This window comes from Petaurus breviceps, unplaced genomic scaffold (genome assembly GCF_028583685.1).
Source record: "Petaurus breviceps papuanus isolate PSGF00001 unplaced genomic scaffold, PetGlider_PUasm1.0 567, whole genome shotgun sequence".
NCBI lineage: Eukaryota > Metazoa > Chordata > Mammalia > Diprotodontia > Petauridae > Petaurus > Petaurus breviceps.
In genome coordinates, this window is record NW_027186383.1 from 8,418,844 (window position 1) to 8,436,813 (window position 17,970).

At 42.6% G+C, this 17,970-nt stretch overlaps 1 protein-coding gene across 3 annotated transcripts in view; it reads right to left on the reverse strand.

The window, feature by feature from the left end:
- Positions 1 to 17,970, reverse strand: part of GIGYF2 (GRB10 interacting GYF protein 2) — a 170,969-nt gene that overhangs the window by 17,835 nt on the left and 135,164 nt on the right. For all 3 annotated transcript variants that reach the window (XM_069103229.1, XM_069103231.1, XM_069103232.1), the window contains 3 exons: positions 16,362 to 16,520; positions 13,342 to 13,578; positions 9,181 to 9,303 (listed from right to left, as the gene is read on the reverse strand). In XM_069103229.1, coding sequence (XP_068959330.1) covers positions 9,181 to 9,303; positions 13,342 to 13,578; positions 16,362 to 16,520 — 519 coding nt within the window. The remainder of the gene's footprint in view (positions 1 to 9,180; positions 9,304 to 13,341; positions 13,579 to 16,361; positions 16,521 to 17,970) is intronic.

Consider the following 17,970-nt stretch of genomic DNA (forward strand, 5'->3'; position numbering starts at 1 on the left):
GTGTCCAGCTTGCCAGAGTGTGTGGAGACCTCAGAGAGGGCACCCATCTAATACCTCCGGCAGCTGAGAAAACCCCAGCGTTTGGGACGACAGCTCCCCTGTCTGGTGGCAGAGTCTTACTGTGGCAAAAAGCCCAAAATTCAAGTAATTGAGTGGCAAAATGAGCAGGCAAAGGAAACAAAGCAGACAGAAGATTCCAACATTACATTCCTATTTTGGGGACAAAAAGGAGCAAAGCATGGAACAGGAGGAAAACAGTGAAGTCAGAACTCCTGCACCAAAAGCTTCAAAGGAAAATACGAGCTGGTTACAGGCCATAGAGGACCTTAAGAAGCAGATAACAAAAGTGGAGGAAAAATTGGGAAGAGAAATGAGAACGATGCAAGAAAATTATAAAATGAGAGTCAACAGCCTGACAGAGGAAAATAATACCTTAAAAAACAGACTGACTCAAATGGCAAAAGAGGCTTCAAAAAGGCAATGAGGAGAAGAATGTCTTAAAAAGCTGAATTTGCCAGATAGAAAAAGAATCTCAAAAGCTCACTGGGGAGAATCATTGCTTCAGAATTAGATTGGAGCAAATGGAGGCTAATGACTTTATGAGAAATCAAGATGCTGTTAAACAGATCCAAACCAATGAAAGAATAGAAGGCAATGTGAAATATCTCATGGGAAAAACCACTGACCTGGAAAATAGATCCAGGAGAGATAATTTTTAAATTATTGGACTACCTGAGAGCCATGACCAAAGTAAGAACCTAGAAATCATCCTCCAGGAAGTTCTCAAAGAAAACTGCCCTGATATTTTAGAACCAGAGGGCAAAATAGAGCTTGAAAGAATCCACCGATCACCTCCTGAAAAAGATCCCAAAAAGAAAACTCCTAGGAATATTACAGCCAGGTTCCAGAATTCCCGGATTAAGGAGAGAATATTACAAGCAGCCAGGAAGAAATAATTTGAATATTGTGGAAACACAATCAGGATAACCCAGGATCTGGCAGCTTCTACCCTGAGGGATCGAAGGGCTTGGAATATGATATTCCAGAGGTCAAAGGAGCTGGGATTAAAGCCAAGAGTCACCTACCCAGGAAAACTGAGTATCATGTTTCAGGGGAAAATATGGTCATTCAGTGGAATAGAGGACTTTCAAGCATTCTTGCTGAAAAAACCAGAGTTGAATAGAAAATTTGACATTCAGATACAAGAAGCAAGAGAAGCATGAGAAGGTAAACAGGGAAAAGAAATCATAAGGAACTTATCAAAGTTGAACTATTAACATTCGTACATGGAAAAACAATAATTGTAACTTATGAAACTTTTCTCAGTAGTTGAAGGGATTAGAAATATATATATATATATATATATATATATATATATATATATATACCTATATATGAGGGTGTATGGGCATATGAATGCATATGTGAATGTGTGTATATATGTTTACAGGTATAAATAGATAGAGGGCACAGGACCAATTTAACAGGAAGGGATGATACTTAAAAGGTGAAATTAAGAGGTAAGAGGAATATAATGAGAGAGAGATGGGGAGAGATAGATTGGGGTAAACTATCTCATACAGAAGAGGCAAGGGAAAATGGTTACAAGGGAGGGGAAGAATAGGAAAGCAAAAGGGAATGGGTTAACCTTATTCCCATTGAATCTGGCTTGAGGAGGGAGTGAAATACACACTAAATAGGGTATCTCACCCTCCAGGAGAATGGGGGGGAAGGGGATGAGAAGGGGGGATGATGGAAGGGAGGGCAGGCTGGGGGGGAGGGAAGTTGGAAGCACACACTTTTGAAAAGGGACGGGATCAAAGTAGAGAATAGAACAAGTGGAAGGTGGGATAGGAGGGAGGGAAATATAGTCAGTCTTTTACAATATATCTACTATGTTATTGTTTTGCATTAGCCACACATGTACAACCTATACTGAACTGCTTATCTTCCCAGTAAGAGTGGGTGACAAGGAAGGAATTGAAATCTGGAATTGAAAGTTTTAAAATCAAATATTCAAATATGTGTGTGTGTGTGTGTGTGTGTATATATATATATATATATATATATATATATATACTATTATTAATACCATCTTACATGTAATTGGGAAGTAAGATATACAGGCACTGAGGCATAGAGATCCACTGGAAAAGTCGAAAGGGGTATGGAAGAAAATATGGGAGAGAGCAGATTGGAGGAAGGGATATCCTGTGGGACTGCTGTTTTGGGGCGGTGGGTGGGGGAGAAATGGGGAGAAAATTTGAAACTCAAAATCTGGCGGAAACAAATGATGTGGATCAGAAGTTAATAAAGCATTAAAAAAAAAAAGTAGGGTGAGGAGTCCTAGAGAGGTCAGGATGGAAGGAAACACAATTAACACTCATCATCATGAATGTGAATGGGACACATTCACCTATTAGACAGAAGAGGATGGCAAAATGGATTAGAAAAAAGGCAAAAATAGGCTGTGTTCAAGAAACACTTCAAAGATTCAAGTGGCAATAAGCAAAACCTAATACTCCAGGTGAACTCAAATGAGGTAGAAGCCATTCATGACTTCAAGAAAGGATTCAGTAAAAAGGCATGAGGGAGGTCAGTGGGGAAGCTCTATCAGGCTTGAAGGCAGCACAGACAACAAGCCCATTTACCTTTCTAGTCTTCTTATGACTGATCACCCTTCCTGCTGGGGTCTGGGGACCCCGTTCTCGCACAGGACACTCCGTCTCTTGACTGACCGTCTCTGGTCCCCTATCCTTGGCGCTCTCTCTCTCCCCTGGATCTGCGGCCTAGGCTGCTTAGACGCCTTGAGTCCCCGGCTGCCTTCGAGTTTCCGCCAGAACTATAAACTATAAGCTTTCTGAGAAGGGGGTTGTCTCTTTGCTTGTCTTTGTATTCTCAGGTACTTCTTAGCGGAGTACCTGGCGCACAGCACATGCTCAATAAAGCCGATTTTCTTCCGTCCTCCCCCCCACCCACTCACACATGAAAAAAAAAATAGTAAAACTGTAATCGTAGGACATCCTAATGTTCATACTCCCTTTCTAACCAAAAGACACACAAAAAGTGATAGAACTGAATAGAACTTTAAAGAAAGGATTAAAATCAGAGACTAAATCTAAAAGGACTGCGAGGCCAAAGAACAAATTAGAGAATCAAAAGAAAATTTCTAAGAAAGTTAACAACAAGATAATACATGAAAACACTGGGAACCTAGCTAAGTCATTTGCAGAAAAGTAATTATCTACACCTATTTATCATAAGAAAGATCAGTGAATTGCAAATGTAACAATAAAAAAACAATTAAATCCAACAGAGGGGTGGCTAGGTGGTGCAGTGAAAAGAGCACCGACCCTGGAATCAGGAGGACCTGAGTTCAAATCCAGCCTCAGACACTTAACACTTAACAGCTGTGTGACCTTGGGCAAGTCACTGAACCCCAACTGCCCAGCCTCCCCACCTCCAAAAAAAAAATCTTGAAAAAATCGGAGATTAAAAAGATATGGGGGGGGGGGGGGGGGCGGGGGGGGAGAATGAACAGAAAAATAAAAGCAGAAGTTTTTTAAAAAGCAAAGTGAGTAAAATAAACATCTGGTTTGATGAAAGGAAAGCCAAATTATACATAACAAAACTGATAAATGAAATTACTATTTGCAAAAATATAAAATACCCAAATTAACAGAACAAGAAATAGATTATGAAAACAACGCAGTATCTAACATAAACTCTAGGAGGGAGTGATTACTTCTCTTCCTCTACCCCATAAAAAGCTCCCATTATTTCTACTTAAGCAATCAGTTCCTCCTCCTTTGTCCGTTCTTCCACTTTCGAACATGAAGTTATTATAAAGCAAGTCAAAAAGTCATTAGCTTTTGTTGCTTTAGAGTACAGCTGGATGATCTGAGTCCCTTTCACTATTGTATCATGCCTCTGCCAAGCTTGGGATCTATTTCCCAAACTTTGCCAAGGTGGCATGTAATATGCGTTGATGACAAAATCACTTCCATTTCTTCTTCCACTCATCTCCCCCCAGTGCTATCTGCCATGTTTCCCCACACTCATTCCTGAATTTCTTCAAGAGAATACATTCTTAATCTGGAATGCTACCCCATACTCATTTTTACATATTCTGTTTCTTTCTAATAAGGTACAGTATCTAGACTTGTACTGTATTCCAGTCATGGATTTCATCCCAAGTTTCAGTGATATCTAGGAGGTCAAATTTGCCTCTCTGCATTTTGGCCCTCTGGTCCCTCTTAATTACTGCTAAATCTTTGGACATTTCTGCAGAGGTATTTGCGGTCACAGGCCTAACTACTGGATCCTTTCACAGTTTTTGTCTCCTCTGAACTCCTGAGTGCTTTAACCACGATTCTGTCTTTGTAGCTATTCTATATGGTTCCTAGCTTACTTGGCTGCTGTGCTTTGTTCTCCATGACGACCAACGTGGCACCACTATGTTGGCGTCAGGGTACAGGGTATCTGCTGTGGCCGATCACACAAATACAAGCTCAGGGGGCTCCACCACAGACGGGGCACAAATAGTTCACACGGGCATTCAGAGTGGAGATGTCTCTACATTCGCACATCTCAAGTTTCTTTGGAGCTGTTGCATTTCTGCTTTGTTCAAAATCTTTGATGTGGGCATGCCATGCTACACAATCAATTCCAAAGTTCTTCAAACAGACCCGGAGAATGTTCTTGAATTGCTTCTTCTGACCACCATGTAAGCACCTGCCTTGGATGCCAAATGGACGTTTGGCATTTAAACAACATGGGCAGCCCATCAGAGCTGTGATCTCTGAAGCAGAATTTGAATGCTTGGCAGTTCAGCTTGACTGAGGATCTGAGTGTCCAGCACCATATCCCATCAGGTCATCTTCAGAATCTTCTTAAGACAATGGAAATGGAAGTGATTCTGTTTCCTGCCATGGCGCTAGCAGACTGTATGGGTGACAATGAGGTCACCACAACAGCTCTGCAGACCTTCAGTTTAGCTGATAGTCCAATAATTCTTCTCTTGAATGGTTTTGTTCAACCTCATCATCTATGTGGACATTCCTGGAAAATATACTGCCAAGGGAACTGAACTTATCCACAGCATTCTAAACTTCTCCATTTGCTGTAACCGATGGTGCCACATATGGATGGTGTGGTGCAGGCTGGTGGAGCACTGGTGTTTTTTTGGTGTTAATTGTTAAGCCAAAATTAGCACAAGTGGCAGAGAAATGATCCATAATCTGTTGCATCTCAGCCACTGAATGCACAATTACCTGTAAACAAAAAATCATGTGCCAAGTCTTCCTCCACTTTAGTCTCAGCTTGTAGCCTCTTCCGGTTAAATAATTTACCATCAGTGTGGCAACTGATCTGACTGCCATTTTTGTCCTCGTTGAAGGAGTCTGACAACATGGCTGAAATTTCATGCTAAAAAGTATGGGAGCAAGCCAACAGCCTTGTTGCACTCCACTGGTGACTGGGAAAGTGTGAGAATACTGTCCATTATCCAGAACCTAGTCAAGCATGCCAGCAGGAAACTGATGTACAATACTGATGAACTACTCCATGCAACCAAACTTTGATAGAATTTTCCACAAGCCCTTATAACTGCCAGTTATCTAAGGAAGGCCTTGGTCAGATCCATGAACATTACATACAGACCTCTACTCTGCTCCTGGCATTTCTCCTGGAGTTGTTGGGCAGCAAACACTATACGGAGTGTTCTTTGGCCCTTGCTGAAGCGACAGTGGCCCAGGCAGATGACCGTCTTCCAGGTGAAAGATCAGCCTATTCAGGAGGACTCTGGCAAGAGTCTTGCCAGCAGTTACTATGAGACACATCTTGCCTCCTCTGCTGTCACAGAACAATAAATTTTCTTTACCTTTATAGAGATGGAAAATGGAAGAATCCTTAAACTCCTGGGGAAAACCTCCTCTTGTCATATAACCTGAAAAATTTCTGTCAGCTTTTGTATGAGCAGTAGGTTCCCTTGCCTTGTAAATCTCAGCTGGAATAGAATCAGTACCAGGCCCTTTGCCACACAAAGGGAGTCAAATAGCATTCAAAATCTCCTCTTCAGTTGGAAATTTGGATAGAGAGGGAATGATTTCAACCTGAGATATACAGTCAGTGGTTTTAGCACTGACTGATGATGGTCCATTGAGAACCTAAGTGTTCAGCCCATCTCTCCAGGATCATGAACTTATGACTAATTAGTGTGACACAAACGGCACTGAGCAGCTGAGATGCACCATACATCTTTGGGCCACACATAGCCTTCAGGGCATCATAACAGCTCTTTGATTGTCACTACCAGCATAAAACCGAATTTTAGCTGCCTTCTTCCAAGAATCCTGCATATCTCTTAAGCTTCATTTGTACTTCACCTTTGATGGAGTTAAAGGCTGTCTTCTTAGAGACAGATGAACGATCCTCCTGATAAATGTTGTGGAGTTCTCATTTTTCATTTAGCAGCTTCTGAATTTCCCCATCATTTTCATCAAACCAATCTTGATGTTTGTGAGTCATCTGGTCTGGATGAGTAAATGCAGTGCCACGCCCCAACTCTCTGAAAGCTGCCCACTCCTTCTCTGTTCCATTGTGGTCAATTTAGCAACAAAACTGTGACCTCTTGGAGAAGTGCTCTGATCTCTTGACATTAAGTCTTCTGGTAGCTGTCTTGCCTTGGGGCCACTGCTTTTGTTGAATGTGAATATTTAGATTGGGGTGGATAAGCCCATGATTAGTCCAGCACTGTGTGCCACACACTGCCTTCATCACTCATATACTGACTCTTCTCCTTACAATGACATAGTCTATTAAATGCCAATTGTTTGCTACAAAGGGGCAACCAATGAAGTTTTATTGCATTTAGGTAAACAGAAGGCAGTTTAGGTGATGAGAAGGCCATGGGATGGACAAGTCTTCAGAAGTCAGCGGCCAATGCTGTTGCTGTGTCCAACTCTTATTCTTCTCACGGACTCCCTGCCAAGCCTGGTGGTCTGAGACTATCCTAGCATTAAAGTCACCCTTATAAGCTTGTCTTCTTTGGGCACATTATTGATGAGAATTTTCATAAAATTTTTCTTTGACTTTATCAGAGTTTGTCATGGTGGGAACATGGGTACCTATAATGATGCCATGGCTCTTTCCTGCAAGTGGCAATCACCTATCATGAGGCTGTCATTCATTCCTTTTGGGAGGCATACAAGTTTGTTGACTAGATTAGTTTTGATTGTGAAACCTACACTCCTGTTCACTGAGGCCACTCCAGAAAAATGGGCATCCAGCTCTGACTCTGGTGAGCTGGCTGCGATTTGCCAGCCCTGTCTCACTCAGGGCTGCTATTCAGAAGAGTTCTCTAGCAACAAGAGCTGTTTGCCGTCCAGGTCTGCTGGATTTCATGCTGTCCGTAACTGACTGTGTGCACATCCTTTGTGCCCAATGGTGAGTGGGATCATCATTGCACAAATTTCTGTATATCTTTTGTGTGCCTCAATAGCAGGCTGGGATCTCTGCCTGTTATAGTAAGCAGGCCAGGGTAAGGCAAAGCAGATAATTTTTGGGCACCTGTTCTAGTCGTTTCCTCTTGCCAAAAAGGCTGCTCAGACACACAGGGAACTGTTGGATCCCACTGCTGCTTCAGTCCGGTGAAAAGACAACTCTACTGCCTGGGCCATGTGCAGGGTTGTGACAACAGCTCCCCATAAGGCCTCACCTGCTGCTTCATCACTTGCCTGTTGCCACAGGTCTTTGAGATAGGTAAATGGTAAAATGGTATGAGTGATATTTTGGGATTCATACATAAACTGGACTTAAGTGACTCTCTCTTCCCGAGTCACCTAAGCCCAGTGCCGAGACAAAATCAAGCTGACTGGCGATGGCTCAGGTGTCTTCAACGTCGACTGCTCCATGGTGCCTGACTGCTTTAGCCGCTCTCCTGGCCACTGGAACACATTGTTCTCAAGTGCCCATTCTGCCAGGGGAAGTCACTCGCCTAACCAGAAACCTCTCGGTTACTCTTCACTCTGGTTTAGCCTGTCTGCCAAAATGGTTTAGCAAGATGTAGCCACTGCACATGCTACAGCTTCTTGGAGCCACAAGTGAGAGTTGGGTAAATCAGGGAGACACCAAAGATAAAAAGCAGAACTGAAAAGGCCGTGGCAGCCCTTACACTGAGGGACTGATCTTCCTTGAACACACCACACACTCCGGTCTCTAGTTTAGGGGACAGATAAAGGCAGCCTAATTAGAGAAGAGGGGCAGCTAGGTGGTACAATGGATAGAGTGCTGAGCCTGGAGGCATAAAGATTCATCTTCCTGAGTTCAAATCTTGTCTCTGATACTCCCTAACTGTATGAACCTGAAGTCACTTAAACCTGTTTGCCTCAGTTTCCTCATCAGTAAAATGAATTGGAGAAGGAAATGACAAACCATTGCAAGATCTTTGTAAAAACAAAAAAACAAAAACAAAAACCCAACCCAAATGGGGTCCTGAAGAGTCAGACACAACTGAACAAACTGTAAAGCATCTGGCCCAATGCCTTGCACATAGTGCTATGTAAAGTCTTAATTCCCTCTGGTATGAAGAGGGAAGTTCTGGCTCTGGAGTCCGAGAGCTTGTTTCCAAAGCCAGGTGCCTTGTCATCTCTCTTCAGCATGGAGGAACTAAAGATAGCTGATACTGACACATTAATATTTTCTGTTGCAAAGATTTTTAGAAGTAACATGGGAAGACTAGGAAAGGTTTGGTATTAACTTAATTGCAACATACCTTAAAAATGTTGTCATTTTTTAAAAAAACACAAATTTAAAGTGTAAAAAAAGAAAGTTCTTAAAACAGAAGACTTTCCCCTCCCTGCACACAGTTTTTTTTTGTTTGTTTGTTTGTTTTAGGGCAATGTCTCTCAAGGTCCAAAGAGCCAAAGCCCAAATGCGCTTGAGGAACATAACCAGCCTGGGAGCCTGTGTGTATGCCACCCCACGGCTGGATGTACGCACTGTAAATCTAAATGACACTAACCTACAACCAATCAAAGCGATGTCTCGAAGTTATTAGCACATTGAGCCCCCCAGACTCTGTGCTGGGGACAGCTGTGACAACTCAGCTCTTCAGAGCCCTGGCAGCAGATGGCGCGGCGCCTGGCTGACCAAGAAACATGCGCCGTTTGGAGGACTTACCTCTTCTCGAACCTGCCTCTCTCTTTCTTCTTCTAGCTTTTGGATCTCTGCTAGCGATAGTGTTGTCTGAGACTGACAAGCCCCAGAATTAGACTGTTGGCCCCATGTGGAAGAAGACGGAAGCTGAGCAAAAATAACATGAAAGCATATAAGACAGGTTAATAAGACATCAACACAAGCTTCCCGACAAAGAGCATCAGAACTGGCAGTGCAACCTCTCATGTCATGACAGAATCTTTGCTAAGTCATTCGGACAAGTGATCTCCTGGGCCTTCCTTCCACCCCAAAGTGATAAAGCGCTCACTATTTCACAAAGAACGCTGCTTAATTTGTTGAGGCATTCTAATGATCAGAAATTGTTCTTATTCTTAGTAAAGATTTCAGTGTAATTTAACTTCTCTTCACTGGCCCTAATCCTGCCCTCTCTAAAGCCTCATTGCCAGGATAGTTCCAACTCTTTGAGCACAAAATTCTCACATACTGCAGGCCACCAGCTCCTAAGTCTTCTTCACATCATTTCTAGTTTCTCTTGTCGTCACAGCTGCCATCCTATAAACCACAGCCCACCTTATCCCAGAATTCTCCAGAGGTACACAACATCGTGGGCCTAACGTCTGCCTTTGTCTGGGCATCTCATTTCTTATAAAGATCAAAATGAAGAGTTTTTTGGCCGTCATTTTTCAGCTCAGGTTCAATGTGCCGTCCGTCAGAGCTCTCCCACCTTTTTAGACAGGAAATGTCAGAAATGCCGCCAAGTCTCCTGTGTCCTGGAGTGACAGGAGTTATTGAAACCCAAGGGCGGGACTTTGCTTTTATCACTAACCAATCATGGCTCGTTCGGCCTTTTGGTTCTTGATATTATTCCACAGGATTCTAAACTGCCTTTGTGCCATCTCCAGCTTTTACAAGCAGTGTGCCTCTATCTAGATCACTGAAAAAGGTGCAAAAAGACAGGACACAGAGCTGAGTAAAGAGCTGCAAACGGAAGGCCACCAGGGTCACAGAATATTATAAACGGAAGGGACCTTCATGATCATCTGATCCAGCCCCCTCCTCCCCCCCCCTGAATTTACAGATGCACAAACTGAGCCCAAAGAAGAGCAGTCCCTCGGGCCAGAGCCCAGCCTCCAGATTCTTAGGAGTCCAGCTGCCTGCTTCTCCTCTAAATCTCAGTAGCTACATGACCATCAAGCTCCTATTTTTTAACTGTGTCCAAAAAGGCATTTATCCAATGCCTTGCTACTGTTGACAGTATTTCTATGATCTGCCAGATGTAAACTCTGACCAAAAAACAAGAAGTTTCGTGGCCTTCTTTATTCCTGGAGAACGCCTCAAGGACCTGCGTGGCACTGCCTCTTGACAAGTTTCCATAAACCATCCAATGTGCCGATCACCTATAGCAGGCTCATCTTTCTAGAGATGTACAAACCTGAAATCGTTTTGTTAAAGCCGCTGGACGGTTTCCATCTGATTGTGGCTCTCCTTCCTCACCTATCTTGGGTGGGTTCCAAGTCCTCCAAAGCTTTTTATTCTCTCCATCTAATTGAAGATACTTTTACTCGAGGGAAAAGATGGAAGGAAAGGGATAATGGAACTCTGCTGTCTTTCCTCTTGATCATGACACCAGCTGCCCAAAGCAGACTTAAGACAGATCTGAGCCTTGGTACACAGTCTACCTGCTGGCTGATGGCAGAATGAGGCACTCATTTGTGCATCACGAATGTATGTGTCAAGCATTTCGAACTGGTGTAAAATCATGAATGGGCTGTGCAGGCAGCTGAAGCTGCCGAGAAGTCTTGGGGAAGGCTTCTCTCCACCAGTTCTGATAAGAAAAGGACCCCAGAGGATGGGAGCTCCTTGAGGGCAAGAAATAAGTCACATTAGGCTTGGTACCCCAGACTTTTAATAAATTCTTATTAACTGATCGCTAGATTTTCAATGGGGTTGAAATTATGAATAAGAAGCGATGAGCTGTGTATTGACAGTTGCAAATTGATTTCAATGGTTCCTTCTGCTTGCAACTTTTACCCAATATTTCTATATTAAAATGATACATATATCCAATGTGAACACCTATTCCTTGATCTATTACTACCCTCAACAATCTTCTAGCTACCGTGTTTCCCCGATAATAAGACACTGTCTTATTAATTTTTTTGGACAGAAAAACACCAGAGGGCTTATTTTAATGAACATTGACAGCAATTTTAATAAACAGGTAAATGTGAACAAAAAAATGTACCAGCAAGCAAATCACTGGGGAAGAACAGGATGATGCACTCACTGCTGCAGCTCTGATTGGATGCAGCTCGGAGCGCGGCGTGCGTTTCACGGGGGGGGGGGGGGTGACGACGGTGCATACAGAGGGTACCGTAATGTAGCATGTAGCGCAGGGGATCACCTTCACTACAGCAGCAATCTCAATAGGGCTTATTTTCGAGGAATCTTACACAGTAAGGGGAGGGCTTATTTTCGGGATAGGTCTTATTATCGGAGAAACACGGTATTTACTTTTAATCTTCTGTCTTTCCCTGACGAGAACAAAACATACTCTACTGAGAAGTCAATGCTGGCTAATTTTTCAAAGAGTAAAAAGTAGTAAGATTACAAACATGTAGAATTTAATGTTTATAAAGAGATCCTCTGTCAATACCCTGTAAGGCAGCTGTGAGGTAAGGAAACTGAGGCTCACACAATAATAGTAACAGCAACACACACTAAAATGGTACCTTTCTATATGCAAAAGAGTTCCAAAACAACTCAATTTAGCAGCTAAAATATTATTATGCTCATTTTAAAGGTGAGAAAATGGAGGGTCAAATAAACGACTTTCCTATGGTTACACAACTGGGAAATCAGAATCTGGGGCTGGAATTGGGGCCTGTGTACTCCCAAGAAAGGACTTTTCCTACTCTATTATGATGCTACTAATATGGGGCAGTCAATCAGGCACTTTGCTAATTTTCTTTTCAAAAGATGCACTGTATGGTGAAGGGCTCAGAAGGAAAAAACATGTGAGTAAATCTGGCCATCACCAACAAAGCCAAATTCATTCTCCTTTCATAATCTCAACTGTCACAAAGACATGTACAAAACACTTTTCCTCATCAGAAAAAAGGACTGTGGGAGTCAGCTCCAGGGTCTCATGGCAAACCTGTCCTCATTCTCTTCCACTTTTCAAATGTTTAACATCCCCAATTAAGTCTCTAAATGTACAATTGGCCTCACATTCTTTTCTAAAGCCATCCCTTTGTTCAGAACCTTCCAATTTCCCCCATATTTGTCCACTGATTTCTCACATCATACAATTCTGTTCCTCTCCTCTTCCTTTTCCCTGTATATAAAATGACACATACCACATTACAATGGATAAAAAAAAATTTTTTTAAAGATACTTGGCTTCTTTAAAAGAAAGCAACTTTTCCTCCAAAGGGGCTCTAATTCTCCCTCCTCCCCCTGGGAAGCTCATCTTCATCATTTAAATTCCCACCTATAGAGATGAATCAATCTCCATACGTCTGTTAGACATCAATCGCAGAAAATCCTTTCGTCGGTATCAGTACCTTTCCTTCTAAATCAATGGTACAATCGTTCTCCTTGTCAACCCAGGATGGAGAAAGTCTTTGACCTCACCTTTCATTCCTACACATCCAATTGAACTGTCTTCTGCTGCAATCCATTCCTTTTCATTTTCGGTGCCACAATCCTTCATCAGGTCACCAACATGAGCTTAGTGGAAGTCTAACTATTCTCCCTGATACATCTTACCCTTTTCCAAACTATCATGGGCATCAAGCAAAAAGTCCTTTGCACACCTCATTACCCTACTCCAAAGTCTTCAATGGGTTCCCAATGTCAACAGAACAACACTGCACGTTCCTTATCTGACACATGATCTGGCTCTTATCTACTTCTGTAACTCTGCCACTACTCTCTAAAAAAAAAAAAAAAGGTTCCCTCCAACATATTCACTCTACACACGGTCCCCTAAAATCTTCCTGACTCAGATTATTTCCCTCCTGAGAGTGCTCCCTCCCTCCCAGTTCCAAGGACCCAGCGTTGCCACTGTTGTATTTCTTTGTAAGCAAGTCCTTCCTCCTGTCTGCTCCCCTAAATGGGAAGCTCTTTGGTGGCAAAAGCACAGCCCTGACCCCATCTCACCTTCATCTGGGCAAGCTGCTGCTGCTGCTGCTGCTGCTGCAGGCGCCGCAGGGCTTCCTGCTGCTGCTGCCTCTGCCTCATCAGCTCCTTCTGCCGCTGGAGCTCCAGCTCCTTGCGCTTCCGCTCCTCCTCTTCCAGCCGCAGTCTGGCCGCTTCCTCTTCCAGCCGCAGTCGGTTCTCCTCGAGCCGACGCTGAGCTTCCTCTTCTTCCCTGGCCCATTTGGCAGCCTCCTCTTCCTTCCCAGAAAGAAAGAGAAAGGCATGAGAGTACTGAAAACATCTGAGTGACTTGTAAGAGGCACATGTTGTCAAAAACATGCTCATCTCAGACCTAACTCCCAGCTACTATTAAAGTGCTCCAGGGTCATTCAAAATAAGAAACAAATCATCACCAGTTTAACTCAGGCATTTAAATTTGAGGCTCAAGGAAGGCATTCACTCCTGAAAGAAATTCTATTTCCAAAGACTGTGCCATTATGGCATCAGTTTGTCTCTTCACTTGGTAAGTCAGCAACCCGGTTAACCAGATCCAATCTTGGACTCATTCCAAGCATTTCCTCTTCCATTCTCTCTTTATACTATGCAATCCATACACCTGACAACAGGCTTTCAGAAAAATGACTTCATACCTGGAGGAGTTTTTAAAAGCCATGCAACTCCAAGTAACATGCTTTCCAAATAATTTAAGTAATTCAAACAACATGAGAAAATCAGGTCAGTTGGTGGAAGGACTAGACCATAGCCTTGCATTGCAAAGCTGAAAGCATACAATGGCTTACAATTCAAATTTGTCAGCACCTTAGATAAATGCTGATGACTGCACTAAAGAAGTGATTTTATGATTTTAAAAGTCAATTTTACCAACACTAATTTATATATTCAATGCCATCCCAATTAAATTACCAGAAAATTATTTTACTTAACTGAAGAAAGTAATAAAATTCATTTGGAAGAAAAAAAGTCAAGAATATCAAAGGAACTAATGAAAAAAATGTAAAGAAAGGAAACGGTAGAAAGTGGCCCTAGACCAATATCTTATACCAAGGTCGAAATGGATACATGACCTAGATATAAAGAGAGATATTACAAGGAAGTCAGAAGAACATGGAGCATATTATTTAGCAGACTTATGGATAGGAATAAAAAAGAGACAGAGAGCAGAGTGAGGTCTAAGATGGATAACTGTGATTACATAAATTTTTTAAGAAGTTTTTGTATAAATGAAACAAATGTAGCCAACATTAGAAGGAAAGCAGAAAATTGGGGTGGGGAGCAGGGAGGAGAGTTTATCAGACAAATGTCTTATATCTAAAATACATACAGAACTTTGTCAAACCTATAAGAATATGATTCATTCTCCAATTGATAGTGAAAGGCAGTTTTCCAATGAAGAAAGCAAAATCATTTATAGTCATTTTAAAAAATGGTCTAAATCATTATTGATTAGAGAAATGCAACTTTAAACAATCTTGAGATATCATTTAAGATTGACTAAAATGACTGAAGGGAGAAGAGACAAATGTAGGGGGAATGTGGAAAAATGAGGACACATTCAGTGTTGGTGGAACTGTGAACTGATCCAACCATTTTGGAGAACAATCTGAAATTATGCCCAAAGAATTATTAAACTGCCTGTATCATTTGACCCAGCAATGCCACTCCTAGGTCTATTTCCAAAACTGAGTAAAGAAAAAGGAAAAGAATCTATGTCATAAAATATTTATAGCAGCTCTCTTCGAGGTGGCAAAGAACTGGAAATTGAGGGGATGCCCATCGACTGGAGAATGGTTGAACAAGTTGTGGTATATGACCATGACGAAATACTACTGTGCTATAAGAGATGAGCTCTGTGATCTTAGAAATACGTGGAACAACTTGCACGAAATAACAAATGAAAATGCTATATCTGCATGCAGAGAAAGAACTGATTTAAGTACAAGGATGCACAGAATGATTTTATATAATTACATACATACACATATGTGTCTAATGGTGGCCTTCTCTAGGCCACCCTCAAGGAGGAAGGAAAAAAACGTACATGATAACATTATATATTTAAAAGGAATAGCAAGCTGTACATAAGAAATTTGCAGTTTTATGCGTGATCATCTTATTTTTATTATATTATGCAATGAAAATGCTTATTTTATTCCATAAATTAAAAATAAAATATTTTACAAAGTAATTAACACTGAAAAATTCCTATCACAATAAATCCTAGAAAATAATACTTAAGGGGCGGCCCCAGAGTTGGGATGACCCGGGATCGAATTCGGGCTCAGATACTTAGCACCACACCCAGAAATAACTGGCCATATATACCCTTGAGCAAGTTACTTAACCCCAATTGCTTTAAAAAAAAAAAAAAAAGAAAATAATACTTAAGGAATAACAGAAAAGGTATAAATGTGGGGTATATTTTGCTGGTAACATGGAATCAGTTTGTCAGTAATTGTTAAGTGTCTACTATGAGCCAAGCACAGAGATAGTTAGGTGGCTCAGTGGATAGAGTGCTGGGTCTGGAGTTAGGAAGACCTGAGTTCAAATTCAGCCTCAGACACTTCCTAGCTGTGGGACCCTGGGGCAAGTCACTTCAACTGTTTGCCTTAATCCACTGCAGAAGGAAATGGCAAGGCACTCCAGAATCTTTGCCAAGAAAATTCCATACAGGGTCAAAAGGAGTCACACACAACTGAATAACAACTGTGCCAAGCTCTGGGCTGAGCATGGCGCAAGACAAGAAGCCCTGAGTATGTCATCAGAGGATCTTGGTTCAAATGCTCGCTCTGCTGTTAATGACCTGTGTGTTCTTGGACAAATCACTTCACCTTGCTGGGCCTCAGTTTCCTCAACTGTAAACCTAGGGTCCTTCTAGCTCCCACTCTGCAACCTAATAAATCCGAACTCTAATTAGCTGCCAGTTCAGTTTCCTGGACTGACTCCATTCTATGGAAACTTCATCTGAATGCCCATCTGCCCTGTGACCCCCAGAAGGGATGAGGCGAAATCCACCAACACACCTGTTTCCGTAACAACTCTTCCCGCTGCCGTCTCTCTTCCTCTTCTCTCCTTCTCTCCTCCAGTCGTCTAAGTGCTTCCTCTTGCTGCTGGCGCTCCTCTTCCTCTCGCTGGCGTCTTAGGGCCATTTCTTGTTCCCTCTGGCGTCTCAGAGCTTCTTCCTGAAAGGCATAAGGACGTTCAAAGGAGTCTATGATTCATCAATGAAAAGCCCAGAGTGAAGCAGGATTTGTACCAGCATTATAAGAATATGCTGAAGAAATCTACAAACTCCTTTAACGAGCATTAAGTCTCACTGGAGAATTCTCCCCCCATTAAATAAACACAGAGTATTTCTGAAGAAGGATCATAAAATTTACCCAGGCAGAAACTGGATAAGCCTCTATCTGCCCCTTTAAGTCCATGGCAACCAGTATTTCTACCTGTATATTTAAGCTCCCATTTTAAATATGCGTAGAGTAGCCCAGGGCATTTGCACAAAGTTGCCATGTAAATTTCCCAAAGTGATACAGGAACTGAGAATGTCGACCTCCTCCCTGCCACTCAACCAGGGCACCACCACACATCATGCCCAGCATCAACTCTGCAATGTGGCTTCTGACCTCATCACACAACTGAAAGGGCTCAGCCCACAGGTGACTCGACAAATCAGGAGGGATCTTTCACAGGCCTCAGCTTCTAGGTATGTGATGCTAGTCAGCAGCCTCTCTGTACTCCCAGATGCTCTCTCCTGTCTGGGTTTGGTGACAATGTTTTCCTTTGATTCTCCCCTTCCAAGTGCTCCTACACGGCTGACTGTTGGTTTATTATCTGTATCTCAGCCTCCAACTCTAGACATTCTTCAAGGTTCTGCTGTGGCCCCCTCTCTTGCAATGACCTCATCAGCAAACAAGGGTTTAATTAGCACCTCTATACCAATGACTGGGTCCAGCCAGAGTCTCTCTCCTGATTTCCAGACCCACATCATCAACTGCCCACTGGACATTTCAACCACCATAGCCCAGAGACAGCTCACACTCAGCATGTGCAAAGCAGAAGTCATTATCCTTCCCCCCAAATATCCTCCTCTACCAAACATGCCTCTTTTTATCGAAGACGCCCCCATCCTTCTGCTCTCCTGGGTCTCTAATCTGCTCTCCTAAGTTGTTAAACGCTTCAGTTTCTTTATCAACCACCTCTCCCACACCCTGGCCCTCCTCCCTATTCACACAGCTACCATCTGACCACTCTAGCTGGATTGTGGCCACGGCCCTCTTGTCCACAGCAGTCAGTCACTTTCCTTAAGAACAAGTCTGACCCATGTCACTTCCTTCCTAATAATGCTCTCCAGTGGTGGCCGAATGCCTCTCGGGTCACATGTAAATTGCTGTTTGGGTTTTAAAGCCCCTGAAAACCTGGTCCCGGCCTCTCTCCCCGGCACCATCATACGTTGTACATTCTCCTATCCAACCCAAACTGGGCTTGTGAGTTTCTCACATGTAACACTTTATCTCCCAACTCAGGGCCTCTGCATTGCCTGTTTTCCCCTCCACCCTCCTCACCCACCTATACCCAGAATACATTTCCTTCTAAAGACCCATCTCAGAGAACTACTACCTTCTTTCAAAATGC